General features: G+C 40.1%; 1 protein-coding gene and 1 pseudogene across 3 annotated transcripts in view; both read right to left on the bottom strand.

Annotated features, from left to right (window-relative positions):
• The window catches only part of WWP2 (WW domain containing E3 ubiquitin protein ligase 2), a 122,521-nt gene that overhangs the window by 20,662 nt on the left and 80,208 nt on the right, over positions 1-21,651 (bottom strand). For all 3 annotated transcript variants that reach the window (XM_039851857.1, XM_039851858.1, XM_039851859.1), the window contains exons 8-10: positions 19,288-19,498; positions 8,025-8,114; positions 498-672 (exon numbers count right to left, since the gene is read on the bottom strand). In XM_039851857.1, the coding sequence (XP_039707791.1) occupies positions 498-672; positions 8,025-8,114; positions 19,288-19,498 (476 nt within the window). The remainder of the gene's footprint in view (positions 1-497; positions 673-8,024; positions 8,115-19,287; positions 19,499-21,651) is intronic.
• Positions 17,107-17,222, bottom strand: LOC120593973 (uncharacterized; annotated as a pseudogene).

Genomic DNA, 21,651 nt, shown 5'->3' with positions numbered 1-21,651 from the left:
GTATTTACAAAACCAGATATGGGCCAGTTTGGCCCACTGGTCATAGTTTGTCAACTCCTGATCTAGATAACCTTTAAAGGTCCCTTTATCCTTGAGAATCTGTCAGATAATAAAGATCTAAAGAAAAATGGAAAGAGAAGAATTTGGGTGGTTGCTCTGATTTGTAAAGGTGAGGTCTGGGAAAGGTCACAGCTGACCTTCAGGTATAAGTCAGGGTAAATGGACTTGGATTGGAGGGGCCAGAAGAGAAACTCAGTGTTGGAAGAAAGATGGTGTATTCAGCTTCAGATACATTGAGTCCTTAGACACAAAGGCTGGACATTGAGTTTTAAGTTCGAAACACTGAAGTTTGAGGAATTTCACTGTGATGAGTAAAATCTCCAGGATCACTGACAATTTCCCCGCTCACCAAACGAGTCAATGCAGAACATGCGAAGCTGCACTTTCTGCAGTGCTGGGAGGCTCCCCTCCCTCGTGGCAAGTCCCTGCCCTCTCACCTGGTAGAGAAATCTTTGGCTGAAGTGCTGCATGGCACCCTGGAGCTGATTCCGCTGTGACTGCCACTGCTCGTAGTTCCGCACATACTCGGCGGTGGGGCGCTGCCAGGTGGTGGTACGAGTGTTGTGATCCACATAGTAAAACCTGCCTCGGGGGTCTGTGCGTTTTTCCCAGCTGGAAACATTAAGCTCAGCATGAATATAGTGACCAGCCCACTCCTACCCTTAAATTCTAGCAAAATCTCAAGGTGGGTGACAAGGAGACACCAAAGGAGGGCGAAGTGCAGTCTCTGGCATAGGAGCTTGCTTGGTTGCTCTGGGGAGGCACAGCCAGGCAAGCCCCAATTACAGAGGCTTCTGGGAATAAAGATGATTATAGCAAGCAGACATTTGTGGTTGCATCCTTAGCAACTAATCCCGCCTTACCATTAAGCTCCTGATTTCCATTTAGGGGATCCATGTGGTTCTGAGGTAGCCGATTCTACTCCCAACCTCAGAGTTGAGCTGTTAACTGGACCAGGAGTGGGCATGTGACCTATGCTGGCCAATCCAGGTAGATCTCAGGACTTTTGCTAACGATTCTGGGGAAAATGGTCTCTCTTTCTTGCTGGACTGAGAAAGCATGCAGTCCTGGGAGCCACTGACTGCCATCTTAGACTCAAATATAATATAAAATTGACCCGGTGGATGGCAGAGGAGAAAAATGAAAAATGAAAAAAAAAAAGAACAAACAAACAAGAAAACAACCCAGCTTCTTGGTGATACTGTTCAGCCACTATATTAGGCTTCACTTGAAACTAGAATTTTCAGTTACATGAGCCAGTAAATTCTCTCTACTATTTAAGCCAATTTGGATCTCACATTATGTTACTTGCAACTGAAATTATCCTGATACAAGGTGCCAGTGAATACATGTTACACATTCATGAGAAGCTTGGTGCAAACAACAGTAAAACTCTCCACGTTATCTTTAGTGAGGAAGCAATCTTTCCAAAGTTAGTCCTAAAACGCCCATGGGCAAAACAGGGCTAGAATGCACAGCGAAGTCCTTAGCTGTGCTTGCTAGATCTAATTTCATTTCTATGCACACAAGGAAGAGATGATCAAAAGAAAGTAAGAGAGGGACCTTTGTGGGGAGATGAAAATTTTTTACATTTTGATGGGTTACATGAGTGTATACATTTGTCCAAACTCAGCAAACAGTACATCTGAGATCTGTGTATCTCCCTGTATGTAAATTTTACTTCAGTTTTAAAGGTGAATTTGAATCTAATCAAGCCTCCAAATCTAACTACCAGTTTACAAGAAAGACAAGGGATAAAGGAGCATGTTACACAACACCACAAAGTCACAGCCACATCCAGAATATGAGAAACTCTACAAGACAAATTCCCAGGATCATCAACAAGTAACTGACCCCCCAAAATAAGAAAGGGTGGGGGAATTTATAAGTTAAGAGAGACTTATGAGACATATCAGCTAAAAGCAATGTGTTGATCCTGAGTTTAAAATCAAAGTATAAAAACACTTTTAAGACAATTGGGAAAAATGAAACACAGACTGGGTATGTCATGAAATAAGGAAATACTATTCATTTTGTTGGGAGGTATAATGGTATTTTGGTTATTAAAAAAAAAAAGCCTCACTCATTAGAGACATGCGTGATATATTTATAGGTCAGTGGATATGATGTCTGGGATTTGCTTTAAAAATTCATAGTCCCCCCTCCTGAAAGTGGGAGGTCAGATGAAACAAAATGTTATTGTTAGAACCAGGTGAGGGTTACAAGGATTTATTGTACTAGTCTCTGAAATTTGGTGTAAGCTTGGAATTTTCTATTATAAGTATGAAGTGGGGAGGGGAGAAAAGGAGTTTAAAAAAGATAAGAGATACCACTTAAGAAAATAGGATCCCACTGCAAAGAGAACCGAATATGGATTCCTACTGTATGATTCCAAACTGTTGGAGAGTCTTTGTTCCCTGACTACCTTCTCATTTCATCTTCTCTGAATTCTTACCTTAAATGACTATCATGCTTCAGTCCAGTATCTTCCTCAGTTTTTGAGGTTGGCCTCCTAGCTGACTTCTTTTTTTGCTATCTTTTCAATGATTTTTTTAAACTCAAAGCTTCCCTAAACATGGCTTCTCCTCAAGCAGTTTCCAGTCTCATGGTCAGTTCCCAGATTGTGTCTCGATTCCGCCCGCTAGACTACACTGCCGTCACGACCTGCTGTCACTTTGGATTAAACTAAACACCACAGCTCTCTCCCAAACCTTAGTCTTTCCCAGTCTTCCTCATGTCTGTCTTTTTCTCAAGGGTGAAACCACACCATCATTCCCAACTCTCTTCCTCTCCTGCTGTCAGTAAACAATTCAGCCTAAAGGGTTCTTATTTTGTATCTCCCTGCCCTTGACTTTCCTTTTCTATGTCCAACTACCCTTGAGATGATATTCCCACTCTGCTCCAGCCTAAAAACTGCCATCAGGGTAACCATACAAGACTAACCTCTTATGTCATGCTCCTGCTCAAAACTTCAAGTGACTCCCCACTGTCTTTGAGTCAAACACTTTAGTTACTAGTCAAGGCTCACAATAACTTTCCCACCTTTATCATAAATCCTCTCAACTAGTGATTTTTATTTTTTATCGAAGAAACCATGTAAATATAGTTAAAAATGCAAAAAGTACTACAGGGAATACAATGAACAACAGTGTTTCCTGCCCTACCTCTCCCCATCTATTGCTGATTCCTGCTCCCCAGAAGCAACTATTTTCAACTCTTGGCTGCTTCTTCTACTATTCATAGCCATATTTCTAAGTAACATGCTTATTCCATGACTTCTTGACTTCTGCCATTTAGATATTATAGACTGTGCACTATAAAGATAAGGATTTAGTTTTTGCATCCCACACCCCAACACACACGGCCTTCCTCTGCCTCATTCTCCCAAATAGAAAATTATTAAATCAATATTCAGAGTTTATATTATTTTCCTCTGAAGTTAAGAACTGCCTTGTTTCATTCTGCTTGGCTTTCAAGATCCTATCACTAGTTCACTTCCAGAATCTCACTAATTCACAAATAGGACAGGTGGCCTCTCAGTGTCATTTATCTCTTAGCCACATCTCTCCTGGAACCCTTTGTGAAATGTGGACAGTTGTCCTCCAGGCCTGCTCTCCCTTATTGTCCTGAGTCGTCTTCCCTCACCTTCCTCTTAGGAATGTGTTTGGCCCCTGAATTGAGTCCTGTGCCCTGAATCTCATATCTTCTTTCTTAGTTTCCTTTTGTCTGGTGGAATAAATCGTCTCGTAGCTTCTGAGAAAGGATGCACCAAAATTAAGTTTTTGAAATCCTGCATGTCTGAAGATGCCTTTATTTTGAGCATCACACGTAAGTGTTAAAATGACTAAAAGTTGATTTCTAGAAAGAAAATGATTTTCCACCATTATTTTGAAGGTCCTGCTCCATAGATGTTGTTGAGAATAAGGAGGTCAATTTTGATTCCGGATCCCTGTTATGTAAACTATTTATTCCCTAGGGAAGTTTTTGAGATGTTCTCTTGGCATTCCAAATTTCCAATAGGATGTGGCTTGGAATGGGTCTTTTTTCATTCTCTGGGCTGGGAATTTGGTGGTCACTTTGAATATGGATACTGTATCTTTCAGTTCTGGCAATTTCCTTTTATTCTTTCTTTGATAATTTCTTATCCTCTATTTCTCTCTTCTTTCTTGCTAAAACTACTATTCAGATATTGGATCTCCTGGACACATATAGTTTTCTAACCCCCAACTTTATCTTTCGATCCTTCTGTTAATTTTTTATTTCTGCTGTCATATATGTTAATTTCTAAAAAGCTCTTCTCATTTTTTTCTTGTTATCTGCATGGTTTGTTTTATAGTCTGTTCTTGTTTCACAGATGCCATATTTTCTCCCAAATCTTTGGAGATATAAATAATAATTTGGTTTTACTTTTTGAAGTTTTTTTTTCTGCTCCCTACATTGTTTTTACCAAGTCCCTTTTTCTCTGTCTGCTGGTCTTTGGCTGTTCTTTGACATTTAAAAGTGAGCCACTAAAACACTGATTGGAAGCAATGTGTGCCCACATGGATGCTGGCCAACTAGAGGCTTCATTCAGCTGTTTCTCTAGAAGATCCTCAAATTCATAATCCATAGTTGTCTTCCCTTAGACTGGTCACTCTCCCCAGCAAAATACTTTCCCATCGTTAGCCTGGGAATAGCATCCCTGCTTAATCCTTCTTTTTTCTGAGTTCGTCCCTGCCTTCAGCTATGGCTGTGCCCCCAAGCTGGTTCTGCTCTCCCATGAGCTTCTTATTCTAGTAGCGGCCATAAGGTTGCACTTGTGTGTGTATGTGTGTGTGCACCTGTATACATGTGTGGAGGAGAGATGGGAGTAATTGTTGACAACCTAGGAATCTAACTGTTCTCTGTACAGATTTTAAACTGAACTTCAGGTTTTTAGTCTCATTACACACAAACACACACATCCCCCTGTATCTCCCATTGCTGAGGCTTTCCAGGGCTCCATGGCACAAACTGGCTGGCTTCCTGGTGGATACCCTAAACTGCAGGGCTGGGTTTCAGCTTTCTCAGCTCTATCATTTATCTATGAGCAACTAAACTTTGATTAACATTTCTCATATGCTGCTTCTCTTCCATTCCTTAACTGTTGATGGTTCATACTTTTTTATACCTTTATTGCCATTTTAGTGGGTTTTCAGGAAGGAAGGGAAATAAACATGTTCGATTCCCATGTTTAAGTAGAAGTCCTCTGCACTGGTGAATTTCAAACTTATAAGAAGCATAATCTCACCCTTGAGTTCAGATGTCTTATGCAGAATCACAATAGACAAAAAGAACAGTGGTTGGAGCCCCAGTCAGCCCTTTCACGCTCTGCGGTTCCAGCGGGCACCTCAACCAAAACCAGGTGCCTTGCTGGACACACTTTGAGTATCTTTGTTTCACACAAACCTTCCACTCCAGCAAAACGACTCCACACATCAGTCCCTAACTACACCTTTTACATTCACAGAGTTCCTCCAACCTGGTTCGCCTTCCTACAGCCTTCCTTGAAAGACTGAGTTTGATCCACTTCCTTCTGTAAGACATCTCCAACCCCGTGCCCCATGATGATCACTCTCCCTTCTCATCTCTGGTCTGAACATCACCTAAGTGTGATTAAAGAGCAAATTATCACATTCATTTTTAGCTACCAGGTCCACTACTTTTTGCTCCTGGATAAAATAATTGGTCATCATATAAGTATCCCATGGGTCTGAGAAAAGGGGATGGCCATGATAAAGTGAATCCTTTGGCTCAATCTCACTTCTCAGTAATTAGGTCTGCTGAGAAAATTTGAAGTTTCGAGATTGCTCTCACCCTAGTAATACTTCCCAGAGGTGGAACTTCTCCCATTAATTAGTAATGAAAGCTTAAGGATTCTGTCCTCTGTGTTCCCTATTACACGGTGGAGTAAGTTCAGAGGATCAAAGGTCTAGGCCTAAAACTCAGGAAGAACTAATAGGCTACGTGGGATGTGTAGTTGATAAATCATCTGATAATAAATAAATCATCTCTTAATAAATCATCAAAACTATCCTGAAAATAAGAAAGCTGGATCTAGTGTCCCACATCAGTCCTTAAAGAAGAGTAAATCCTCAGCCATCCTCAGAAGATACCATAAATAAATATCTTCATTTAGAGTCCATCCAAATGTTTGCCAGGTCAAGGCCTATGTAACTTATAGACCAGAGGTTATGAGGCAGCAACCAGCACAACCACTTCTTTTAAACACACAAAGTACAAGTATGCAACACATCCTCTTAAATGTCAATGATTAATCTGCAACACAATTGCAGAAATTTGACTATTAGCTGTATATTTGATGACAGTAAGGAAATACTATTAAAAATATAGTGCTTTTATTTTAAATAAGGGAACTTTTGAAGAAATATATGCTAAAATATGAATATAATGATATGATGTCTGAGATGTGCTTCAAAATAATCTAGGACGGGGTGAAAGGATTATAGATCAGCAGTTGGCAACTTTTTTTCTATAAAAGGCCACAAAGTAAATATTTTAGGCTTTGCGGGCTATACAGTCTCCGTCATAATTACTCAACTCTGCCACTGAGCACAGAAGCAGCCACAGATAATAAGTGAACAAATGAGTGTAGCTGTGTTCCAATAAAACTTTATTTGCAAAAACAAACGGCAGGCCGGATTTTTTCCATAAGCCTACAGTTTGCCAACCTCTGGTACAGATGATGCAAGATTGGCCATGAGTTGATAATTGTTGAAGCTAAGTGCTGAGTATGTGGGGATTCTCTCTACTTTGTGCATGTTTGAAAATTTCCATAATAATATGGAAGTTCCCATATTTTCCTTAATAAAATGTTTAATTTTTTTCTAAGAAGTCAATGTTTAACTTTGGTAACTTCACTGGACTTAAAGTAGAAAAGAGTGAAACTAATGATGACGGATTATGAGTTTCTCTTCCAGAAAGGTAAGGAAAAAAGGAAAACATGAGTATTCTACTGGAAAAATAAAACTAAAAGCAGCCCGTCCATGGAAATTTGTAGAAGGCAAGGTGGTATTTACCTGGCACATACCTGACAACTGAACCAAACAGAGCACAAGAGTCCTCCCCACTTCTGACATCCTCTCCCTCCTCAAGCTGAGAAGGGGGAAGTGTTCATATTTTATGCGGGAGCCCTTCATGGTTGCTTTACTGGGAGGTGAGTCTTCACTGAGAGCAGAATACATTCCCTTTTGAAATCTCTCAGGACCAGGAGATGCATGTGGAAAGAACTTTCTGTCCCTGGCAGACGGGGAACCAAACCCCTTCTCCTTGAACTTGGACAGTCTCCCCTCACTTGGAAGCCTCACTCATCCTTTGGTTTTGGAGAACTTAAGCTGTGTTCTCGCAAAGCCCAGCTGAATGAGAAGCACACTGTCTTCAGGGGCTGGTTGGGCACAGGGTGCTGTGAAATGCATCAATACCCTTTCCATCTTAGCCTCCCCATGCCCAATTTTTCCCCAGAGATGTTTAAAAATTCTAGCATGCCCTAAGAAATGAGAGCAGAATTAAGGTAAGTGAATAAGCAACCAAATTACCCAGGAAAAACTGTCCCTGTACTTTGCTACCTCTGCAGAAAGAGACTGAAAACCTAGTCCTATTAGGGTATCTCAGGGTGAAATGATTAAGGGTATTGAGACAGCAATGACCTAGTAGTCCTCCCCGTCCTTCAGGATCCAACAGCCATAGTAGATCTGAATGCAACTTAAAAAAGCCCATGGCCATCAGTTATGGCCAATATAATACACGTGGGGAGAAGGGAAAATATGAAGAAGGGTGAAAGAATGTAGAAGGGGAAGGCAATGGGGTGGAGGAAGAGAAAGGAGAAGAAAATGGGAGGAAATAAAGAGTTGGTTATGGTGGAGAAACCATTTGGTGACTCTTGGTGCCAGTTCTAGAGTTTCAGGACTTGTCAGTCCATGGCTTACCCCGGAGGAAGAGGCCGTTCCCAGGTGGTGGTCTTGGTATTGTGGTCAACATAGTAGACACGCCCATTGGGCAACTCTCGCTGCTCCCATCTGAAAAATAAAGTTAAGGGAAGCATGAGGTACACTGTTGAAAGGCATAAGACCTTGTTCGAAAGGAAGTCCTTCACTACCGATGTGGCTAATTTGAGAGGAAGCATCAAATGACATGCAAGATCAACCTAGTTGTCAAACCAGCTCCATACTGTCACTGAAAGTGGCCCCCAGGAGCACTTCTTAAGAAAAGAAAACTGTAACAGTTCCCCTGTATGGACTCGCTGTACTAGGATATGCCATCGATTACTCTATATGAATCTACATTCCACAGATTTCCCTAAATTAGTGTCTCTTGGCCATTCTGGGATCAAAGATCTCTTTAGGAATATGATGAAAGTTGAGGACTCTTTCCTTCCAAAATGCACTTACCAAAAACAAAAATTTGTATGTAATTTCTGGGGCTCATAGACCTCTCCTAAAGTTCATCTACGGAAAACTCCATAGCCATTTTAGCACACCTCTTAAAGTCACAACTTATATGACTACCCCTGTTCTCCTAGCATCACATGTGTTCACGATCACATTTCTTTTTAAAATACAGGATTCATTTACAGAAGATCTTTAAAAGAGATCTGGGTCACTCAAAGAAACATAGCATACTGTTATTAATTGACTGTGCTACCTATGTTATTTATTGACTGCTCCATCCAAAAGTCTTGTGTCAGTTAATACGAGATTAGGGTACTGAGGGTAGCTCGTCTGTGCTAATGGAGGAATGACAAGGTAGCAGATGATCCAAAAAGATAATCCACAAACAAAGTCATTACAAAATACAGCCAAGGACCACCTGTTCCCACACTCCAATTACTCCCACACCCAACAGTCTGGCAAGAACTCCACCAACCCAAGAACACAGTAACTGATACATAAAGAATATAGAAATTTACATTTATATAATGATTACTATTGTATAAAAAATGTTAATGGTCCCATTAGCCTTTATGTTTTACACTGATTTTATTTACTTCTACTTTAGGGTACGTCTAAGGGGAGGTGACCTTTTCCAGGAAGCTGAAACAGTCAGTTCTGCTGAAACACTTGTTTTGAAAATGCAGATCTATTCCATGTGATTGATATATGAGGGAACACTGTGAACATAATGCAATTTATGTTTCTTTATGCATGATTTTACCTTTGAGAAACACTAAATGAACACAGAAGACTTGCCCCAGCTGATAGTCACTTAGGAAAACACAAAAGCCACACGCATCTACCAGCTACCTCAGTTTACCAAGTTATATGCCATGCCCATCCACATCTGGTGTTATAACTCCTGTCTGATTTCAGATAACTCTCCTTGCACAACTTCATAACAAGACTCACAAACCCTTCTGACAGTTGCTTTCATAAGCAAACTTCAGGTCTTCTCATGGAAATGTGCCATATTTATTGTAGTGTTATGTATTTCAAACATTTAATATGTAAAACTATGCTACAAGCATTATTAGTTTCCTATTTTGTGTGTGTCACTGACAAGTTTTTGAGTGTCATGCCTCTAACACATTTTTCCCATACTCCTTGTGGTTTTTTTATTGTGTGATTTTTACATAGCACGGTAATTTTTATGAACACATATGTTATAGCAGAGTTAACTGTACACTGAAATAAACATCCTGACTTCTATTATAAAGCCTGATGTGTCTACTCTGATAGACATTAACTTCATTCAATACCATTTTTAATATATCAGTGGACTGTACCGATCAGCCCCTATAAGGCTAGTTCAGATACAAGATATACATAAGGTTTTTAAGGCAAGGAAGAGAAGAGGGGTGCCATCACACAATGAGCCACGGGCTCATGTTGTACCGCATGCAGTCCTTGCCTCCATCCTTTAAGGCAGGAAGAGCCATCACCATTGAGAAACAGGCTTGGAGAAGCTACATAACTCTTACATGACATTCAAATTCAGCTCTGACTCCCTAGCCCTTGAGTTTTACCACCATGTCATGCTGAGAGGAAGAAAGGAGGAAAAGCAAGGTCAATTGGAATTTACAGGGAACCTACTGCCCGGCAGACAAAGTATCAGGTGCCTTCCCAATTCCCATCTCAAAGTGAACAGCTTTCCCTAGCACTGGAGTCCAGGCAGGGGGCCCTGTAGAATCAAGACGACTATGGAAAAATTATAATGGGTCCACCATGTTCATTTCTAGGCTCTGTTTTAATCACAATCCTCTGTCCAGATATGATCTACCAGAAGAGGTTGCACACCGTGCGTCACTGGCAGCATTAACCCTGGAAGCAGTGAGGTCCAGGAGTTCCACACTCCCACTCCTCAGAAGGGATCAACTAACTACTGGGTTGAGGAGACCCAAACTTGCATTCAAGAACATTTTCTCTCCTGGGTATTCTTGCTCATGGTTCTGGATGAAGTGGATACTGGTGATTTGACCTAGGTGCCCTGGTTCCTCTCACTGTAAAAGGAAGATCCTCAAATTTCATTCAGTATTTTATTAAAAGGGCAGAATCTTCTGGCAGAAGTGACCTGAGAAGTTAAAGATCTTCTCCCTATGGATGTCCCTCTAAATTAAGAACAAAAGAGTAACAAATATTGCCAGCTCAAGAGGCTGGTGTCCCATTTGTGGGCATCTGTGGGGCACCTTTCAGCAGCACAGGCAGGCTAATATACTGTAGCTTCACATCAGCTCTCCAAACTCTTCCTGTCTGCCCAGTAAGAGAGCAAATATGACATCCTTTTTATTCATTTGAATTTGGAAATGAGGAAAGTCTTGAGAAACATACTTGGCTTTAGGGTGAGTACTGAAATATAGAAACTCCCTGAGGCAATGGCAGCAAATGCTTTCATAAGGTTTGTTCATAAGACTTAAGCAGCTGAGAACTCCTCAACCTTCCCTAAGAAGTTAGTTCTATCTCTCCATTCCTTGGCAATTTCGTGGCATAAAAGCACCAACGAAATTAGCTTGCTCATTTTTCAGTCACTATTTGGAAAACTGTCCATGTATGTGGATGGCACTGCCCCTTTAGTAAAGACAAGATATTTACTGTAGCAACTGGAGATAAAAGACACTAAAAGACCTATTCCAAAAATTCTCTTGTTACAATTTTCATCTGATAAGTAGGCTCCTACTTTTGACTTCTTTTATATTTCATTTTGGGCAAGGAGAACACTTTGGTTTTTTAATACTTTGGCTAATATTTTAATTTAAAGATGGGATAACACTTGAAATCTCATGAAGTAAATGCTGTTAATTGACACGGAGGTCTTCCCATACACTGCCAAAAAGAAAATCAGGGTGAAGTCCTCTTTGCTTATATTCCAGAGTTACAGCAGCTCTTTCCCAGTCTAGACAAGATCTTTCCATTCCATCTTTGATCCCAGTTGATCCTAGAAATGAAAGTCTCTCTTTCAGGAAATGTCATTGTCTGGTAAATCTCAATGTCCTCCTATGAACCCTCTTAACTGGCTTAGCTAGAAAAGTAAGACTTTTCTTCCATTACCTTTTTTTTTTTTTTGCTATCTACATTTTTCCTTTCAAAATTGGAGCCCTGCTTGGATTAAATGTCCATGTGGGTCCTCCCTGATCCATGACCTGTCCTAGCTGCTTTGCTTAGAGAACTCTCAACTCCTCCCTTACCTGCACGGCACCTCAGGATTCATACAAATCTCTTCCCTTCATTTATGTGGCACAGTCGGTCAATTCTATTGTTAATCAAACAAGCCTCTTGATTCCCATTTCTCCTCAGTAACTGCTGACCCACATAGATTAAGCCTTCTGACTGTCTTGGTTTGGTCTCCCCGCACCAAGAAAGTGATACTGGCAGTAACCTTTCATCAGCACATCCCTGTCAGGGGTTAGGTTTCTGTGCATTATAAGCATCTTCTTCACACTGAGATTAAAAGGCTTTTCAATCAAACTACCCACGGGTCTCAATACTATATCCTGGTCACGTGGGTCATATCCTCTCCCACTGAATAGCTTTCTTTGATGCACTCAGAAACAGTGTTCAAAGCATCAAGCTTGATTCAGATCCCTCCCCAACACATTGCTCCCTGGCCTTCAAATCAGTAACATTCAGTTGAACCAGAGACTACACAAGGTCTTTGTATCTGAAAGTATTTAAAAGCAGTGTCCATATTCAATTAATCTTAGGTACTTTTTTTAAATCTGAAATTACCTTTGCTCAATGGATTTTACCTGTTCTTTATTCAGTGTATATCGTCCATGCCCATGCCGCAAACCTCTCACTATCAATCCATTATGTGGAAGACATCTAAACATTTATTTCCTATGTTATCCTGAAAGGAAATTGTCTGGCCACCTGAACCACATTTTCTTGTGGACGGTTTCCTAAAAGGTCTTCAAAAAATTAATTCTCAATGACCTGCCATTATACTGTGTATTCAGCCATCTTGATCAATGTATTTCTTGGTCAGATCCCCCTGTTTGAACAGAATGAGTTTCACCAAGAGTAGGATTAAGTTGGAAAGAGAATTAAAGCTGGATAAGGGGTGCAGGTTAGTATCAGAGATGTTCTCTTAAAATGGCCTTTATAAATTAAATATCAACATGCTCAAAAATTCTACCTTGGTACAAGCATTATTAACTTGTATTATTTATTAATTTGCTAACTCTTATTAACACATTGAGCATTAGTAAATCTGACCCTCATTCAAAATACGCTTTCTTCTCCATTAAAAAACAAAGTCACACCAGAACCTTACACACCCCAAAGAAAAGATGCCTTGATAGTTACTTAGACAAAAACTAAACTTCAGAAAAATACACTAAAAATATTTAAGTATTCTTAAAGCTATCTATGAAAAAATTCAATTTCCTGCAGGCAAAAACTAAATGGAATTAATATTTTCTTACTGTATATCCTTATAATAAATGATTGTGAATGAGTCCTATTCTCCAAGCTCTGGCCATTTCCTGGGAGAGCCATAAAATTTATTTCCTCTGTAGAAACATTTTCAGACTGTTTTATAAGTAAGAAATCTGTGTGCAATGAAATACATCTCCTGCTCACTGTTTTCGCTGCCTCAGTAGGTCCTTTGTAAACTGCATAGGAAATGTGTTAAACTCGGTCCTTCCCCCAAGAACCTTTCTTGAAATACTGAGCTTTCCTTTAAATCGCAGCACAGTAACCCCGTTTGTAAAACGGTCAACAACCAACACTTTATGCCCTTTACACACAGGATGGCACAGTGGTAGCTACAGAGGCTTCTGAACTAAGTCTGTTTTCTTCTCATTCTTCTTCAACCATCCCACTTTCTTCGCCCAACGCTCTTCTATAGAAGTTGGCAACATTAAAACATATGGAGGTAAGATGATTCCTGGAGATGGTGTCTATAAAAAAATTTTTTTTTTAACATTTTGCACATAAAAAACTTTGCAGGTAAATGTGGCAATGTGGGGAAATAGTCACTCTTTAAAAAAAAAAAAAAGTGGTAGGAGCAAAAATGGGTATATTCTTCCAAAGAGTAATCTGACAATGTGGCCAAAACCCATTCCTGGGTGAATGCCCTTAAACTCTGCAACTCTGCTTCTAGGATACACTCTAAGGCAATAATTACACGTCAAAGATTTAGCTATAACTGCATCTGTCATAGTATGTTGTAGCATGTTACAGAAAAACTGGAAACAACCTAAATTCCCTCAAATGGAGAATTAGTAAAATAAAAGATGTTATATCTATAATGGCTGTTCAAGTCATTTAAAAATATACTGTTCTTTCATTAAATCGAAAGTAACATCCATTCTCATCTGCATGCTTAAAATATTTTACAATAAAAAATAAATTTAAAAGCACATATCGTAAGATTATCAAACTTTGGTAAATGTGTGTTTATGTGTACGTGTATGTATATGTGGTCTCAGGCAAATTGTTTAAGGTTTCCTCATCTGCAAAATGAGGATAAAAATGGCTACCACTCAGTGTTTTAAAGACTCCGTAAAATAACCCACTCACAAAATGGAGCACTCCATCAGCCATAAGAAGAGATGAAATACTGCCATTTGCAACAACATGGATGGACCTCAAGATAATCATGCTAAGCCAAATAAGCCAGACAGAAAAAGTTGAAAACCACATGATATCACTCATATGTGGGATATAAACCTAAAAGCAACAAATGAACAGGACAAACAGAGACTCATGGACATGGACAATGGACTAGTGGTTACCAGAGGGTGGGGGAGAGGGGGAAGGAAAAAAAAAATAAAGTAAAAGAAAGCCACCTATTGCTAAAACGCATTGGTATACAAGCGAACATATAATTTTTATTTTTTTAACAGGAGTAGAAAATATTGTTTTATAAATAAAATCAGACGAGAATTAACAATGACAACAACAAAAAACAGGGCACTCCATAAAACACTGGAAACATTTAACACATGTTAGATATTATTAATGGTCAGGAAAAAGTAGACACGAGGCGCATGAAAAGCATCAGTGGTTAATCAAGGTGTTTGTTTATTGTTGTACTTCTTTCTTCTTCCATTTTTTTTTTTTCAAAAAAAATTTTAAGGGTTACTGAGAATGAAATTATGTATCTATCTAGTCATTCAACAAACACTTCTCACTCCATCTTCCAAGAAGCCAAGTACTATTCTAGGTGTTGGGGATACAAAGATGGACACAATAATCCCTGCCCTTGAGAAGTTCTCAAGAAAGTGTAATAAAAATGAAAATTCATAAATTATACATTAATATATACATATAGTAGAGTGAGAATATCTCATGGCCCAGTCCCAACAACAATAGAAAATAAGGCTTTCATCCTGAAATGATGCAGAGGAAGAGAAAAGCATGCACTATTTGTCATTACCTAAGCACATAATAATCCTTACAGAGTCAAAAACTAAACCATATTCTGCACAAAGGCACAGAGTCTCCTAGTATGATCCTTTAAAACGGTGCTACTCAAAGTATGGCCCACAGCCCAAACTGTTACTGTTCAGTGACCAGAAAGTACAGAAGTTTCTAAGCACTTAGAAGCCTCTGTACCAATGTGACATTAACACACCATCCAAATATAGGAACAGTAGATTCATCTCATTGAACACAGAACAAAAATAAGGATTCATAAAAAAATGATAAAAAAATAAAACAAAACGAAATAAAAAACAGCAGAAGGAAAAAGATTGGTTCTTTACAGATAGTTTGAAAAGCACCGTTTTAAAACTCCTTGGGTAAGTATCTTTGGCTAGGACCAAAATTGAATTTGGAATGAAAAATCAATGGCAGAAGCTAGTTTATAACTTAGCATGGAAGTTCCAAATTCCAACATCTCTTAAAGGATCTCTACAAACAAAATATCAAAGAACTCTGACAAGGTTGTCATAAAGGATAGTGTCTTAAGGACCACCTAGAGAAAAGGGTCTCTGGATCTCTATAACTGCGCATGGGGGTAGGGAAAATGGCAAATCCCAAAGATCTAGAAAACATCCCTCCTGAATTAATTCTACTCTGAGGCAGGAAATGGACAGGGCGGCCAATGACTGCAGGAGAAAAAGGATGGTGTGAAATGGCAATGCTGAGGTAAGTCGGCAGTCCAAACACAACGGCCGCCCTTATGTAAGAAACCACAGCAGAGCGCGGGCTGCCAGAGTGAAATAATGTGCCTCTGTGTGCTAGGGACTGAGTGAGCTACAGAGCCTGGGACGCGCTTGGAGTTTATCTAAGCCATGTACACAGGGTCTGTTAATGAGCATTCGGTCCCCCAAGTGGGCTTGGTGCTGATAAAAACCAGATGCAGGGCCAGCTGATCAAAGTGGCCTCATTCCCCATTGCCGGCTGCCTGGACCACTATCTCGCCATGTCTCCTGAGCCTTCCTGGCACTCCCTCCTTTAATGGACATTCACAAGCTGAAAACACCACACCCTTCCAGTTGGCTTCTCCCATGCTAATTAAGTTTAAAGGTACAGAAAGCAGGAGGGTTTGGAGACAAGGACAAAAGTAATGAGGGGTGTTCTATTAGGACTTAGCAGCCCAGCTTTCGATAGGCTTTAGTCCTTAAAACATACGGACATGTGTAACCTCTTTATGACCAGTCTCAACTGCTGCAAGTTTCAGAAAGGCAGTGCAGCAACTGGAAAAGTAAGTCCGAGGGATTGCCAAGTGAATCGATTGCTCACTAAGAGACTTAAGAAGTTGAGAAGATGAAGGTGGAAAGAGAAAAAGTCAGCTGGATGCCCTGAAAAAAATATCTAGCATGGCTCAGAAATGCCTTAGCAAAGAGGAGACATGCTCCATGGTATCTCGCAGTGTATGAGGACCCCTAGTGAGCAGGGAAGAACATCCTGATCCCGTCAGAGATGCATATTCAAACCCAAAGCCAGTCAACCCAGTGAATGTTGCCTTAAGCTCTTGCTCTTGGTAAGAAAATGCAATATACCTGTCATAGTTGCTCTTTATTTGAGGTATCAAGGAAGCAGAAAACATTCATCCAGGTGGAGAAAAAAAGGATGGCATTTAAATTTATTCTTTACAAATATGTCTTAGGAGCCTACTTTGTGCCAGGCTCTCTGCCATCTTGGTGTTTATAGCCCAGAAGGGCAGAGAGACATGAAACAAGCAATTACACATGTGAGCAGAGTTACAGTACACAGAGCGATCTGACTTTGTCTACCACGGATCAAGGAAGGATTTCCAGAGGAAGTCCTAACTAAGCCGAGACTTGAAGATGGTTAGGAATTAATGGACAAAGTGCTGAGAAAGGTTTCAGAAACAGCAACCAGCATGGTGGAAGGTCCCAAGTCCAGAAAATGAGTGGTACATTTGTCCAACTGAAATAAATTATTATGGCTAGGGCTTGGACAGCAAAAGCAGGGAGTGCCTTTAATGAAAGGCTTGAGGGGTATGTGGGGTCCTATCATGCAGGGCTTTCAGGCCTTATCAAGAATTTGAGAATTTATCCCTAAAAATACTAGGAAGCCACTGCAGTATTCTAAGTGGTGAAATGTCAGGCTCGGAATTTTATTTTAATTTATTTATTTTTAAAAATTTTTTTATTATTATTTATGCCTACAGTGCCTGGTCTTCCTAAGTGGTCTCCCATCCAAGTACTAACCAGGCCTGACCCTGCTTAGCTTCCGAAATCAGACATTGGGCTTGTTCAGGGTAGCATGGCCATAGACCATGGACCATGGCTCCACTAGGGTGCAAATCCAGGACTTTCTGAGTGTAAAGCAGACGTGCAACCACTACACTTTGGAACCACATCCTCAGAATTTTATTTTAAAAGGTTAAAATTGGTCCCCCGACTCCTAAAACCATGATATCAGGAATAAAAGAATAACCCATGTCTGGATCTCCTAAACTTGTAAATAATCTGGGGCGGGGACGCTAGGTCTATGAATTGCCAAAGTCACCATACAACATGTGCCCTTTCTGAGTTACCACCACAGAGCAGTAAACTGAAAGCCTCCACATTCACCGCCATACACTCAGCCGTGCTGGTGGCAATCTCCAGCTAAGCAGCCAATGATCTCCAGGCCTCCCTGATGTCTTAGGTATGGGCGTCTTAAGATGGAAAACTGAGTCCCAGTGCACTTCTCTGGCATTGGGAAAGTGGGCAGCAGCCTCCCCAGAGCCACGTACAGGCCTCCTCATGTCGTAAATGCTCTAAGGAAAAGACATTGTCCAAACTCTACCTCGGAAAAGTGTTTCGGCCTGTGGCAGGGTGGGGGCGGAGAATCAACTTCCCTGGGCCACTCCATCCGCCAGACTTAGAATAAAGAACGTTTTCAGAGCCCTGAGTTTTCCAGCTGCCTGGAAACAGGAAGAGCCCAATCCCGGAGAACAGTAACCCACACACACGCCCTACATAAAGACACGTTGAGCCATTAGCCCTAATTGCCTGTGACTGACACAAGAGTGAAGCTGGCCTTCCAGGCATTTGCTCAGCGGAAAGAAAACAAACAGCTCACAGGGGACAGAGGCAGCCATTTTTTTTCCTTTCTGCCAGAATGATCCTGCTCTGCTCCCCCCAAATTATATACAGATTTGAAATTATAAACCAAAGGTCTTTCGAGTATTCCTTACCACATACTAAAGAGACAAGAAATCTCTGTAGGTACCAGTTAGACACAGTAACTGGTTAATCAATTGGTTAAATTAACCATTTCACAAAATCAAAAACTTTGCAAAACACTTTTCAGAGCCACTTCTCAATACTCTCAATTCTCTATAGACGTAAGGTATTAAGAACTATTTGCAATACTTATCATATCTTCATCGCACTTTATTTGACGGTGACTGTGGCGATATGGACACTGGTTTCTTCAGTTCCAAACTGATAACCAAGAAGGACAGCAGGACCACAATGGGACTGGCTCCTGACTATGAACAGCAGTCCTAAGATAAGGCTTCATTTCCCACTTCAGAACCATTCTCTTCCTTTATGGTTCCCTCACAAACACTTCAAAAATATCATTCACCAGTTGTAATGCGCACCATCGGGTGAGTGCCTCACATACACTATCTAATCTGAGTCCCTTAACTTCCTGGGGAGATATGCATGATTATTACCTCCAAACTCTACCTTGGAAAAGTGTTTCGGCCTGTGGCAGGGTGGGAGCTTACTGTCCCTGGGACAGTAAGCCACTCAGGTAAGGTCAAATAGGCTCACGTGGGGATTCAAACCCATGCTCTTAATCTCCACTCACTATGTGGCCAAACTTGAAATTCTTTTTGGCTTACTGGGGCCATCTTCTTATCATCCAAGGTCTTTACCACCAGATTTAATTCTGAACTAAAAGAAGGCAAGAAAACTAGTAGCCCATGTTTATATGAGCCCTATTAAAGGAATAACATTCAGAGCCTAAAGTCTTCCATAGGCCATTAAGATAGAATTCAAGAGAGAAAAGCTGTTTTCTAGGTAAGATCTAGGCAAACACCCTCCAATGATTTCAGAAGGTAAAATGAGCTCCTTGTTCCATAAAGGCTGTACTCTTTGAGTCAAGCTGTTCATTTCAAGTCATGGTATAAGGTAGCATTGATTCTGCCCTAGATAATTTAGATTCTTTTTAAGATTTATGTAGAACAAGCGGTTCTTCCTCTCTCCCTTATTCCTAAGCATAGCAGCCTCCCAAAGACTCCAAGCCACTAGGTAGTAAATAACCATGTTGTTTCTGCCCTGGTGAAGGCGCCTCAGTCTTTGGAGGGGTGAAAAGCACTGTTGTGGGACAGAAGGCTACTTACCCAGCAGGCAGAGCATCAGGGGCCTGGGCAGCCACCGGGAGCTGCTGTGTGCCTGAAGTGCTGGGCTGCTCTCCTTCAGCTGGCGTGGCTGGAGCAGGGAGAGATGTTGTGTTGGGGTTCAGGGTAACAGTCGATGCTGCCACTGGTGGGGATGTCACACCAACAACAGAGGTTTCTTCGGGATCAGGGACTGTAACAGGTTCGTCATTCACTGAAAACACAGAACTCATATTTTAGAAATCGAATAAGCCTTATGTTCACATTCACTAGGTTTTTCTTTTAATGTGATAACACAATACCTACAATGTGACTGTGCATGTATCCAATGACAGCAAAAAGTTTTACAGAATATAACTTTTGGAAATTACAGCAAGTCAGTAAATGGCCTGCTGTAAGAAAACTGGGAGATGGATCTGGAATAAATAGATTATTAAATAAATAGTATCTCTCCTATAGAAATTTATTAAATTTTCCTAATATACAAGTTTATAGAGTCATATACTTTTCTTTAAACTTGTCATTTGTCTGCTAGGTACAAATAGCACCTTCCTTCAAAAAGCTCCACACATACTAAGAGAGAGAAAACTTCCAATAATATGCTTATTCTTTTAAGGACTCATGCCCAAAGCAGGGAGTAAGGATTAATAAATACTCTAGATGAAAAGGATGGGGCTCCAAAGATAAGGGACTTATCTCCGAGGTAACAATAGACAGAGAAACAGAAATGAAATAAGCTGGTTCTCAAGTTTCCTTATTTCTCCATATCTTCATTTCTTTGATGCTAATACATGTTCACAAGGACCCTGAGGCGCTTCAATATCCTCTTACTCAAAAAGGATCAAAGTTTCAAAGGTTTTGATTCATATATAGAAAATTCTTTGAAAATGGATAAGGCAAATGTAGAGAATTTTCTACATATGTGATTCCATTGTGTACATTTATACTAGAATTTCACAGGAAAATGCCGTAGTTGTCCATTTCGCCTCATCTTCCTAAATCAGAAATTCTTTTTGCAGTTTCCCTAACAAATGGCTACCCAGATTCTTCTTGAACATTTCTTCCGACAGGGAGCTCACTACAGACTCATTCCATTGTTGAACAGATGTACCTGCCAGAAAGTTTTTTCTTATGTTAAGGTGATTCCACTAGCTGGTCTTAGTCTTTATCCCTTAGCAATACAATATCAGTATCTGGTCATTCTGTTTCTCATTCACCTCCCCTTTTCCAGTAAAAAGGCCTACTATTTCATCAACGTTTCTGCCCACTTATAGATCTTTTTTCTACTGCCTCTCCTAAATAATGCTATCAGGAACTGAACATAATAAATCAGATACCATCACACCAGCAGAGTCAGATTTCCAATATAAATGATATTAACATTTACAGGACACCAGTATGTGCCAGCAAAGTGCAAAGGCATTTTGGATTCTCTCATTTAAGCCTCACACACAACCCCATGAGTTAGGTACAATTAATATCTCCCCCATTTAAAGTTGAGGAAACTAAGGCCTGAAGAGATTAAATAACCTGCCAAGGTCATCGGGCACCTAATTCACACCCCTGCTTGCTGTCTGCCTCCAGAGCCTGAATAACTCGCTCACTACTCTCTACTTCTCTTTCTCTACATATCCTCTAATGCAACTCGAGATTATAATAACTCTGAGCCTATTGGCTAACATGAGACTGGTGATCCGCTGAAACTAAAATTTCTTCACCTGATGTGATGTCAAGCTTGACCCTAATAAATGGATAAGAGTCTAGAGATGACCTACAATTAATTTATTTGCTTTCTCTTCAGTATATGATATACTGTCTGGCACGTAGACTGAATTAGCTGTTAAACAAATGACTACCTCTTGTGCAACTGATGTTTCCCCAAGAGAAATACAAGACTGTATATTTCTACTTCTATTCTATCTTAGTCAAATTAGTAAAACACCACAGATGGCAATTCTCTTTATGCAAATCTATAAATTTTACTCAATTCCAATAAAAAAAACCATCGTGACTTTTTTGAGAACTAAATAAATTCATTCTAAAATTTATAAAGGAAACTAAATACAGAAGAATTGCCATGAAATTCTAAAGATAAAGTGTTATGTGTATGTGTAAGAGAGGAGGTAGTTCTCTTAAGTATTAACATATTATAAAGCTACAACACTTAAAACAATGTGGCACTGATACATTAACAGGCAGATGTCGATTAAATAAATAAGTTCAGAAACAATTAAATACTCTGGAATTTAGTAAATGACAAAGGTGGCATTTGAAATTACTGCAGAAAAGAGAAGGTTATTTAATAACAGTGGTGTGACAATTGGGTAGTGTACTGAAAAATAAAACTGAGTTATATTCCTATCTCAC

The sequence above is a fragment of the Pteropus medius genome, unplaced genomic scaffold (assembly GCF_902729225.1).
Source record: "Pteropus medius unplaced genomic scaffold, Ma_sr-lr_union100, whole genome shotgun sequence".
Taxonomy (NCBI): Eukaryota; Metazoa; Chordata; class Mammalia; order Chiroptera; family Pteropodidae; genus Pteropus; species Pteropus medius.
This window is presented reverse-complemented; position numbering and strand designations above follow the sequence as displayed.